This window comes from Helianthus annuus, chromosome 11 (genome assembly GCF_002127325.2).
Source record: "Helianthus annuus cultivar XRQ/B chromosome 11, HanXRQr2.0-SUNRISE, whole genome shotgun sequence".
Taxonomy (NCBI): Eukaryota; Viridiplantae; Streptophyta; class Magnoliopsida; order Asterales; family Asteraceae; genus Helianthus; species Helianthus annuus.
In genome coordinates this window covers 17,751,404-17,764,086 of record NC_035443.2, presented here as the reverse complement: position 1 = coordinate 17,764,086, position 12,683 = coordinate 17,751,404, and the positions used below count along the sequence as shown (strand labels likewise).

Here is a 12,683-nt window from a genome sequence, read left to right as displayed (position 1 = left end):
AGGGTATGGTCGTACCGACCCGGACGACCATACATATTGCGGAGATTCGCATGACACCAGCAGCAGGCCGGGAGGACGCAACTATGTCCCTCCCACTCACCCCCGCAATACATACCTCAGGGCTGCAAAGCGCCCTGAGAATCAACCCTACAGGCCAAAGGCTGCGGCCGAAAATTCCAAATTCGCCCCGCGGATTGCACAAACCCATGTCACCACAACAAAATTCCCATTCAATGTGGGGAAGTACAGTGGATCGACCGACCCGGACGACCACATGAACATTTTTATGGGTGCAGGATGCAACGGCCTGTGGGACGAACCCACCTGGTGTAATTTTTTTCCCCAGACCCTCACGGGCCTGGCCAGGGCATGGTTCGATTCTTTGCCAGTGGGATCACTGGCCTCATTCGAGGACTTGCATGCAAAGTTCCTCGCTCATTTCAGCCAGCAACGAAGTCACATACGTGATTCGTTGGACGTTATGAATATCTTGCGCAGGGACGACGAATCTCTGGAAGCATTCGTCGTCCGGTACAATAAAAAGTGCCTAGAGATAGGTGACGTGCAAGACCAAATGGCACGGAACCATTTCATCAAGGCCGTCAGGGACAGGCAGATGGTTATGACCATCTCTGGCAAGGAGGGCTTGCCTAAAAAATGGGAAGATGTTATGGCCGCGGTCAAGACATACGCCCAGACGCAGCGGCCACTCGAACCGCATATGGCAAAGGCACAGCCCCAAGCCGAAACCTCCCACCAAGGGTCCAAGCGTAACAATAAACGCAGCCGGGACGTTGGAAATCGCGATATTTCCAAACCATACTTCCCGCGGACCAACCCGTTTGATCCAAGGAACTACAAACCCCAACGGGACAACCGGGCACCAAAGAAGGATTCTCGGGACCGCAACTGGACCGAGATCACTGTGTCGCCAAGCGAAGTCCTTCTTACGGACGCACAGCTCTTGCGACCGGCCCAACCAATGAAGTCCAAGAAAAATCAAGATCTCACACTCTATTGTGAGTACCACAAGGACTCGGGCCACACCACAAACAACTGCATCAGTCTCCGGCTGGAGATTGAGCGAGCCTTAAAAGAGGGGAAACTGCAACATCTTTTGCCAGGTGGACAAAAACCCACCAAGCGCATCACCCCTCATGGCGAAGGCACCTCCTCAGGGAAGAAGACCATGCACGTGGCCTCCACCCACATGATCAACGGAGGTAAAGGTAGGCCGCACAAAGCAGCGAGAAGGCCGGACAATGATTGGAAAGACGAGCAAGTCGTCTTTCCAAAAGTCCGAGGCGGACCGCGCGACAGGCGAGCCGTCGTTATTACAGGCCAACTGGCGCATTACTGCACCGAGCGTTTATTCATCGACCCGGGCAGTACTTCTGATATAATCTACGAACAATGCTTCAACCAGTTCGACCAGGAGGACAAAGATCGGTTGCAAGCAGTAGATTACCCGTTGGCCGGGTTCGCAGGGAAACTATCTTTCCCCTGGGCCAGATAACTTTTCCTGTGCGTCTTACCAGCGGAAGGCACACAAGAACAGAAGAGGTAAATTTTATGGTTTTACCTCACACCTCCAGATATGACGTACTCCTTGGGAGGGAATCCCAAGGCGATTTCAATATGATTACGTCCGTCCCCCACTCTGCTGTCGGTTTCCCAACCGAATCGGGGATCGCAATAATCTACGCACTCAGAGACGTCATGATGTCGGACGAAATACGTCCGACCAAGGTCGCAAGGCCCACCCCCAGCAACCAATCAGAAAAATGGGTTCTCAACGCGAGATACCCAGAACAAAAGGTTACATTGGGTCACGCCTTGTCCCCGACCACCAAAGCGCACCTGAAGCAGCTTCTCTTCAGGAACCAAGACATTTTTGCGTGGACACCCGCAGACATGACAGGGGTCCCACGTGATATCGCGCAACATCACTTGAATACCTTGCCAGGTATCAAGCCGGTGATCCAAGGCCAACGCCACCTTGAATCCGCTAAAAACCAGGCGATGCAAGAGCAGGTGGAAGAACTGCTCTCCGCAGGCATCCTGCGGGAAGTTAAATACCAGACTTGGATATCTAACCCAGTCATGGTAGAGAAACCATCCGGGGGCTGGCGCATGTGCGTCGATTACAAGGACCTCAACAAAGCCTGTCCCAAGGATTGTTACGCACTTCCAGAAATCGACGAAAAAGTCGATAATCTCGCACCATTCAGATGGAAGTTTTTCCTCGATTGCTAGAAAGGTTACCACCAGGTACAAATGGCAATCGAGGATGAAGACAAAACGGCATTCCGCACTCCTACCGGGAATTACTGTTTTACAAAAATGCCGTTTGGGTTGCGCAACGCGGGCGCAACCTACCAAAAACTGATGAACGACACTTTCCGCGGGCAAATAAGCAAAAGTGTCGAAATCTACATGGACGACCTAGTCGTCATGAGCATGGAGGAAGATACCATGCTCACAGATATTGAAAGAACATTCCAGACTCTGCGAAGCGTTAACATAAAGCTCAATCCAGGGAAATGCTCGTTTGGAATGGAAGAAGGCAAATTCCTTGGGTTCATCGTGACTAAAGATGGATTCAAGGTAAACCCGGAGAAAGTTCAGGCGATCGAGCGCATGCCATCGCCTTCAACAATGAAAGATATGCAGTGACTGGCCGGCAGGCTAGCCGCACTCAACAGATTCTTAGCCAACCATGCAGCTAAGTCTTACCCTTTCATCAAGACCCTGTGGAACTTTTTAAAGAAGGAACAATTCCAGTGGACCGCAGAGGCTGAGAACGCTTTCCGAGAAATGAAGGAGTGTTTAATACAACTCCCAACTTTAAGCGCACCACGTAAGGATGAACCACTCATATTGTACCTATCTGCCGCGAACAACGCGGTAGGTGCGGTGTTGATAGTGGAGCGGGAGGGGGTTCAAACACCCATCTATTACATCAGCAAGAAGCTCAACGACCCAGAGACAAGATATTCAATAATGGAGAAGTTGGTATTAGCATTGGTGCACGCTTCAAGACGGTTGCGACGCTACTTCGCAAATCATGTCATCATAGTGCTAACCAATTACAAGATCGGCCCGATCCTATCCAAACCTGACATCTCTGGAAGATTAGCAAAATGGGCAATAGAGATGGGCGCGCACACGTTGAACTATAAACCACGCCCCGCGATTAAAGGCCAAATCTTAGCTGATTTCGCCGCCGAAGTACCGGTGAATCGCTTCCAAGAATGCGAAGAAGCATAAAACCCTGCACCAACACCATCTTCCTCAGAAACATGGGCACTATTTACCGATGGTGCCTCCAACGAAGAAGGTGCAGGCGCAGGTCTGCGACTCGTCAGCCCCGATGGTCAAGAACTTACATATGCAATCCGCCTCGATTTTAAAAGCACAAACAAGGAGGCAGAAAATGAAGCTCTATTGGCAGGGCTACGTTTAGCAGTTAAGCTCGGCGTGCAACATCTGGAAGCACACGTTGACTCTTTGTTAGTTGCGGGACAAATACGCGGCGACTATGCCGCAAAGGGGGATATTATGATCCTCTACCTCGAGCAAGCCCTGCAACTAACATCAAAATTCACTTCATTCAATAGAAGTGAAAACAAATCCGCAGATGCACTATTAAAACTTGCATCCACCAGCTTCCAACACCTGGCAAAGGAGATACGCATCGAAATCCTGCAGAACCCTTCGGTACCCCTGCGCCAGGTCAATGTCATCCAATACGGCATAACATCTTGGATGACACCAATTAGTGCATATTTGCAATCAGGTGTGACTCCCGAAAGCAAGTTAGACGCACGCAAGTTGCAATACAAAGCGTGCCATTATCAAATGGGAGACGGTATCTTATACCGCAAATCATACCTAGGGCCACTCCTACGATGCGTCAACCCCCAGGATGCCACATACCTCATCAGAGAGATACACGAGGGTATGTGCGGCATACACGCAGGACCACGCATGGTAGTGGCTAAAATCATGAATGCTGGGTATTACTGGCCCGGCATGCACCTGGACGCCATCAAAGAGTTGCGCAAATGTATCAACTGTCAACGACATGCTCCAAAAACTTTGCACCCCAAGAACAACCTGGTCCCGGTCACCACCGCATGGCCCTTTCAGAAATGGGCAATCGACGTTGTGAGACCTTTCCCTGACGCACCAGGTGCGGTCAAATTTATCATAGTAGCGGTTGATTACTTCACAAAATGGGTAGAGGCAAAACCGCTCGCCTCGACCACTGCTATGATAACAAGAAAATTCATATGGGAACACATCATCTGCCGTTTTGGTCTACCAATGTGCATCGTCACCGATAACGGCACCAACTTTGCTGCCGACGAATTCCAAAAATGGCTAGAAGAACTGCATATTGAGCACATATTCTCATCAGTGGCACACCCGCAAGGGAATGGCCAAGTCGAGAGTATCAATAAAAGTCTAGTCGAAGGCATCAAAGCACGGTTGGGAACAGCCAGACGTGGTTGGGTCGATGAACTCCCAAGTATCTTATGGGCTCACCGTACAAGCCCAAAAACGAGCAATGGGGAAACACCCTTCAGCCTAGTCTATGGTTCAGAAGCGGTGATCCCCGCGGAAGTAGGCCTCCCCTCACCCAGAATGTTGTCTATTGAAAAAATGGACAACGATACAGAACGCAGGATTGACTTGGACCTCTTGGAAGAAAGGCGCGAAAACGCTGCCATCAACGAGGCAAAATACAAATCCAAACTTGAAAAGTACTACAACTCACGCGTCCGCGTTTGTACTTTCAATCCAGGAGACTACGTCATACGCGACAATGAAGCATCTAATGTTGAGCGCCCAGGAAAACTTGCCCCCAAGTGGGAAGGACCCTACCTCATCAAAGAGGTCTTGGGGAAAGGCGCGTATAAATTAAAAACGTTAGAAGGCGAACCTATCGCACGAACATGGAATGCACAACAGCTTCGACGCTGCTATATGTAAGCCATGTTCTTACATTTTCTATGTAACCTATTGGGCCGCAGGCCATTTGCAAATAAATAAATGAGCAATTTAATACAACATTGTTTGTTACTACTATTACAAATGCGTATTCCACTTTGCGGTATCCGCAAAAACAGATTGGCAAAATCTTCATTCGCGATACCCACACAAAGTGATAACCACACACAAATATTGTAATAGGCCAGCAAAAGGCAGAATGTTAAGCATCTATCCGGCAGGACAGACAAGTTTTTATTAACCTTAACACAATTCCTGAACCTTGATAAGGTAAACAATGGAATTGACGCATACTCATACGACAGCAGTATGGAGTATACTCGACCCCATTCACAATGGGTAGAGTCCAGCATATACACGTTCAAACATGCAAGAAAGTAAAACACTTGTACAAACTGAACAACAAACTTTATATTCAAAAAATTCAAGCACCCACGCGGTGCTCAATGGATTTACATGAAGTTTCCAACATACACAAGAGGAAAACAAAAAAGGGGCACACTGGCCAACCTAAACCCTATTTTGTACCGCTGGTTCCCGCATCATATCGAGCACCACCAGCAGGATCTTCCTCTTCCGCATCGGCATAGAGCATCCGCAACCGGTCTACATAATCGGCGGCCTCTAAACATTCGTCCAGCTTCTCCACACAAGAGAGAGTCGTATCATAAAAAGATGTAACGGCCGCATTAAGAAGCGCTTCGGTATCCACACCATGGAACCCGGACCGTTGATCAGTATAGCCGCCCTTAGACATAACGTTCATGTGACCAATGCAGCGGTTATAACCAGCTTTAAACCCAGCGTCACGAGCACGCTGCTTAATCAGATCTATGCCAGTTGCGGTTTCCAGAGCATCCATGATGGCCTGAACAATCTGCAACAAAAAAATAATAAGGTCAACATATGGTCAACTTTCGATACAAAGTCACGAAACACTTACATGTGCAATGCCATGACTCCGCATCCACTCACGGTCAGCCTCCAGTTGGTGGAACAAAGAAGTCAGAGCCTCCCTGGCCTCAACAGCAGCATTAGCCCGCTCTTCCGCTACAGTCACGCAGGCTGTGAGGTCTGTAACCGCGACCTCCCGGGTCTGAACCTCAGCCTGTCAAAGAACAAGAAACAGTTTACACAAAATTAGTAAACACTCTCAAAAGACAAAAAGAAAAATACAACCGGAATAACAAATCATACTTGAAGGCTGACAACAACTTGATTCAAACGGGTGCGCTCAGCGTTCGCCTCTTCAAGAGCCTTAGAAGCACGACTCTCCTTCTCGTTGGCCTCCTCAAGGGCCTTTGCAGCACGAGCCCCCACTTCTTTGGCCTCTTCAAGCGCCTTTGCAGCCCGGGCCTCCGCCTGTTGGGCTTTAACCGCAACCACCTCAGCTGCAGCCTTCTCTTTGCCCAAAGCAGCGTTCGCTGCCTTGGCATTCGTCAACTCCTGACAAGCACGAAACAGATTGTCATTCTGCTTAGCCCAAGATTCGTTCCACTTCTTGCGCTCATTGGAAAACTTTTCGTTCCAACTCTTGCGTTCATCAGAAAGAAGCTTGGCAAGAGTACGAACCTGTTTTAGCTCAGCAGTGGCAGCCCACTCTGCAGTCTGTTTCTGCTTCTCAAAAGCAGCCCGGTCCCTTTCAAGCTGCTCCTCACCCGCACGAGCAGCCTTCACCAACTCTTTCGCTTCGGCCCGCAAACGAGCAGCTTCCTCTTCCCTGCGGCCTAGCACCTTGTAATCTTCCAAAATGGCATTCGCCACAATGGAACTTCCCACTAACATGGTGGAAAGTTGGTTGATGCGCAGTTCACGAGGTGCAGAGCGGGCACGTTCAGTTTCAAATGGGGTGCCCAGACCCCCCAGAATTTCCTTACACGCAGAAGGATCATTAGAAATATCATCCCCCTGCATAACAAGCCAGGGGGGTCGATGATAGCTAGTGCTCCGATCCGAGGTGTACGTGCGGTAATAGTACTCCAGTTCAGACTCTCCACGCTGAATTGGAGGTCTTTCATAACCCGTACCCCCAGATACGGAACTAGGAACCTTCTCCGCAGTTGAAGATTTCTGCGGCTCAGCATCCGACTTCTGCTTCCCAGCATCCGAAAACCTCAAGTCCAATCCATCGCCATCATTTGCGCTGATCAGATTGTTGGAGGAATCCACAGTATCAAAAATCTGGGAAGCAGTCTTCTCGACCGTCTTCTCCACCTGCACGGTGGGATCAGGAATCACCTCAACAAAAAGTGCCGCAGGCTCCTTTGGCACTCCTGCATCTACAGCTGCGGTATGCGAGGGAGACAAAGGAAAATCAAAAAAAGAAAATCCTGCATCTTGTGGTTCTGCAATACAAAGAAAGCAATAACTATTAATTAACAAGTTGTGCATGCAAACCACTGAAAAAAGTTATACTCACCAGCTGCAACCGTAGGTTTCTTTTGCGCCGGAGCAGCCCTTTTAGACTGTAGCTTCCGACGCTTCAATTCACCACCACCAGCAGCCTTTTGCTCTGGTTCTCTCTTCTTACCAACAACGGGGGGCCCGCAGCGGTTCCACCCGCAGCCGCACCACTACCTAGAACACCCAAACCCTCAAGGGTATCAGATACTACCACGTAATCGGTATATCTGCGATAACAAGATCGATAGGTACCTGCGGCCTCAGACACCAGAGGAGGGGCAACTGAACCCTCAGTCTTCTCCTTACCACGACCCCGCGTGGTTTTCTTCACTTGCTTCCTCTCTACATGTTTCTTGGGGATGCGCTTTTCAAACTTCCCCAAGTCCGCAAGGATAGCTGCATTGGAGAAATCGAGCAAACAAATTACAAGGGTGAACTTGGAAAACAAATACAACTTAGAAAATACCTTTTTCGCCTTCTGGTACAGGTGCCTTCAACACATCACGTTTGGGTACGCGGAAGTTGCCAACAATTTCTAGATTAAAACCTTCCCGTAGCTCAACTTTGCCCTTGAAATCGGGCTCAAACATCCTCCACAGACCAACCGCAGTCTCTGATACAACACATGCATGCACATTACTACAAGGATAATGAAGCAAGGAAAACAATAAAGAGTAACAGGCTTACCACCACTCTTTTCCCGCAGAACGGGCCTTGCCTTCCTGTCCGGCCTAGTAAGCATCATCCGCAACACCCACAGCTGGTTGTTGTCTAACTTTTTGAGTTCAATAGGCCGCAACCTAGAGAACCAGTCCACAGTCTTCGCGGTGGCAACAGGAATATCCTCATCAGTGACACCAATATTGACATCCCGGAAAGTCATATTGGCATATACCGCACAGGCTTTAACGTAGAAGAACTTCATCTTCCAATGGGTCACACCCTTCGGAGGTGTCATCAACTTCAAACTCCCATGACGTTGAGTAAAAGAAAAAAAACCGGTGTTCACCGTCAACTGGTAAAACCGCCGAAAATTCTCAACAGTAATGGGCAAGCCATGAGCACGAAAGGTATACTCAAAGTTCCTGATTCGGAACATCCCAAATGGACTAAGTTGGGAGATATGGAGATGATAGTACTCCAACACCTCCGCAACAAACACCGTCACCGGCAACTGAAGGTTGCCTTCGGTGAAAAAATCTGCCCACATGGTAATATAACTGGCCGGAGCATCGGCACCGGTGTCCCCCTCTTGTGGGTAAGTGGCTTTCCAATCATCAGCCATTTGTACAGTGGTCATTAAGTTCTGAAAACCACCCTTTGACCACTTCAACACCGGTAACCCACCACCGGAAGCATCAACGTCATCATCTTCGTCTTCATCAGCCGCCACTACCGGCTGTTCAGGGTTCTCACCTTCCACATTGTGTGGATTCGATGGTTCAGCCATCAGAAGTATAGAAGATGAGCACTAAAAACTCAAAATAACCTCACCGGAAGTTCAGGAAATCTCTTCGGAGAAGACAAAGGAAATGTTTCTCTCACCGGAAAATTTTTGAAATTTCGAACAAGTGAGGGGAAACCATGAACGGTTTCCCCTTATATACCCATCGCAATTAATGCGGAGGGAGAAAGCGAATCATCACGTTCAAAAAGAACCAATTATGCGGCAACACGTGTACACCCACAGTTCCGCTGACGGTTATCACGCGCGCATGGCCGCCCACGCGCCTGACAAGAGAGACGTTTACACTCCTTGCTACAGTGCATTTAATGCCTCGGGCAGTGCAAATGTCCTTTCATTTCAGCACATGCCAGAAAGATCTCACCAACTTCCACCAACTCACACGTGTGATCAGCCACGTATGCAACAAAAAGCGACTACATTATCCAAATTATAAGCGGCATGCGGTTTTTCTGGTATACCGCACCATAACCCATACCGCATGTCGTTTTTTTTACATACCCCATAAAATAGCCAAAAATTATATCTTTCCATGGTTAAGGGGGTATAAACATATCCGCACATACCCACGAGCACACGTGGAATATGCGGAGATGACACACACGAGCCCGTACAGGTGTGTCAGATACTCAGAACCAGCGTTGTTCTTTGGTCTGAACCGCATCTCAGAAACAGGTAAACCGCATTGCCTTCATTCTCTTCAAGCTTCAAATCCCTCCTGTCCGGTTCACAACCACAGAGGGTGCATAAACAACTTCTTTAACGAGAAGAAGGAAGGGAATGTACGCGTACGCACATCAGCAACCCTGAGTCCTGATCCTTCAAGAGCCACATCCGAGCAACACACCCGTTTCAAGCGAATATGGGGTGACAAAACCGCAGACACTCATGAGTTGCTGCGGACACAACCATAGCTTCCGCAAACGGTTGCTACGTAAGAGCCACAACTAAGTCTTCACATCGAGGAACGAAACTACTTCAAGGAAAACTCCTCGGTATTGGAGCGTGAAGGAAGGTGGCTAAGGAAGAGATGCGGACGAGATCCCCAATGATCATACGAGATCTCGTCGAACAACAAGCGATCGAACAAGCGGTAACAAGTCTGCTTATGACTTTGTTACCCTACTTGTAAGACGGGTAGAATAAACAATGGTGGGCATTACCATGCCTATGACCATGTTTATTTGACCATTATCCAGAATCACATTGTTCGACCAAACATGGCCAACAATGACGCAAGTACTCAACGTTGTTCCCACAACTGTGGCCAACAATGTCAAGCAACGAGGTAACCGCAAAGGACGTGCGGTTACTAGAGAGCTAATTGGAAGAACATGAACACCCCACAAAAGGGATCATCATTTGACGTCCAATCATGACATCAGAAAACTCTCTTCTTCATTCACCACCTCAAAGGTTGGTTCAAAGTTTGTGCACACCTTCAACCACCATCTCAGAGATTGGTTTGAAGTTTGTGCATACGCCCAGCAAGGTCTCAAGGTTGGTTCGACACACCAACAGGTGGCACCCAACCCGAGGCTGAGAATTTCGCATCAGACGAAACATTCTCACCGGTACGGAAGAGGCATCAAATGACCCTTCCAGACCTCCAGCTTGATTTACAAAGAGCAAAGACCATCCACATGGCCTAGGATCTTCTCCAGACTCCAAACTACCTTCTAAACACCATAGTCCAGTACTTCTCCCACATGCAACTTGCATATGGCAGCAACACTAGACTGGGGGGACTTGAAGGGGTATGGTCCCAGATCTCGCGTCAGCATCGACCGCGAGTGACCATTACCCTTATCAAAACCCCCATTAGCTAACAACCTACTTATGTCCGTGCGGGAACGCATCGACGCAGTGGTTGAATCCAATCTGTCCAGTGATGGAGGAGGACTTACCTGGAATATGAGAACGGTAGAGTGATCAGCATAGCATCACATCTGGTGTATGAAAACGGAAGTATTCACAGCGATGCGGCCTGGCACCGCGTCCAGTGAACACTTCTATCAATACAAGGAAGCTGGACAACAGCAACAGTCACCACAGGCGACGATGCGGCTGGCACCGCGTCTCGCGCATTTCTTGATCACAAGCAAGGGACGCGGTAACATCAGATGTTACCGCAGGCAGCGATGCGGCTCGCACCGCATCCTATACACCCAACAAGTGGGACTGACACCACAGTGCAAGTAGCACCAATGACAGTCATCTGTCAGGGCTACGTGAGTAACAGACTGACGTGGCGTAACCTGCACACCCGACAAGCCTGACACACCTGCAAAGGTGCAACACGTCGTCAGTCTGTCCATCATCCTCCTCCTTCACTCCTCGGCTATAAATACCAACCCCAAACCAGGTTTGAGGTATCTCTTCACAACTCTCTCACTACTACTACTATCCTACTTTGCTTCCCAAGCAGATTACTGATTCTCATGCCGGAGAGTGGTAACAAGGAGCACCCCCCACCCCATCCTCCTTGTTACGAGTCACGGTTTGTTTCCTTGTGCAGGAAATCAACCCACCGGTGATCCAGCCAGCGATCCTCGAGAGGAAGGGATTAACCCTTCTTGACGAGATCAGTGAGTTAACCTTGCCCGGTTAACCATTATTTCATCAGTTCCATTAAGAGGTAGCCTCTTGATGATCATTCAGAGGCTACCAAACAGCCCCTAAGGCTTCTTGTGCTGCAAGTAAATTCTCGAATTCCACCAGAGAGGGTTGTGTAGGCCACCCTTGAATGGCTGCAACAAACGTTCTATATTCTGGTTTCAACCCAAAGATCAGGATACGCTTCATTCTCGCTTCACCAATACGTGCTTGGGGATCTAATTCCCCAATCTCCCTACATAAAGTTTTAACTTTGTGAAAGTATTGTGATACAGTAAGATTCTTTTGTGCGATTGCTAGTAACTCGTTTTCCAACAGTTGAAGCTTCGCGTCGTTTTTCTTAGAGAACAAGGCTGCGAGAACATCCCAGGCTTCCTTCGGGGTCGCCAAATCCCGAATATGATCCAACAATTCCTCCTCAATCGTAGTCTTCAAAACGAACATGGCTTTCCCAGTTTTTATCTTCCACTTGTTGATTGCACCATTAATATCGTTCCTCGGTTGAACGGTGTCTGTACCTTGTACAACTTCCCATAAATCCTGGCCTTGCAGATACGAACTCATACAGGTAGACCAGGTGTTGTAGTTTGTGTTATTTAGTTTCTTCACGCCACCAACAAGATGAAACTCCGCCATGACTGATCGTTTACTGTTCTTGGTCACTTCTTGTTTGCCGAATCAAAGCACCCGATGCTCTGATACCACTTGTACAACCTTGTTGATTAGGTTCACACGTGAAATCAGAACAAACACACAGTTTGATCGAACTCTGCACAGGATTGACACACAACCCTACAGAACCAAAACTCTGTCTACACGAACCATGAACAGAAAATACGAACGCAGAAAACTTGCTTCAACAAGAGTGACTCTTTTTATTAATTAATAAAAGACTTCAATCAGAAAATTACATACATAAAATTAAACCTACGACCTGTTTAAATACTAGAGATATTATAATCCTACCTTGACTCAAATACTTAAAACTTAAACAGATAATTCAAACTAACTGATAAACATAAAACTAATTTTAATTTATCTTTTCAATTCTCCTCCAAACCGCCCCTTGAGAATTACCGTACCACCCTTTTAGTCCCTGCAAATATCGCAATTTAACAGTGAATTGTTTTTTCAAGTACGATTTAATAAAAAAAACGGTGGAGTCACAATATATTTTCACCTA

General features: G+C 48.1%; 1 protein-coding gene across 1 annotated transcript; it reads right to left on the bottom strand.

Annotated features, from left to right (window-relative positions):
• Nucleotides 1-11,548: 11,548 nt before the first annotated feature.
• LOC110887883 lies at nucleotides 11,549-12,136 on the bottom strand. Its single transcript, XM_022135444.1, has one exon. The coding sequence runs from the start codon at nucleotides 12,134-12,136 to the stop codon at nucleotides 11,549-11,551; it is 588 nt and encodes a 195-aa protein (XP_021991136.1).
• Between the last annotated feature and the right edge of the window lie 547 nt (nucleotides 12,137-12,683).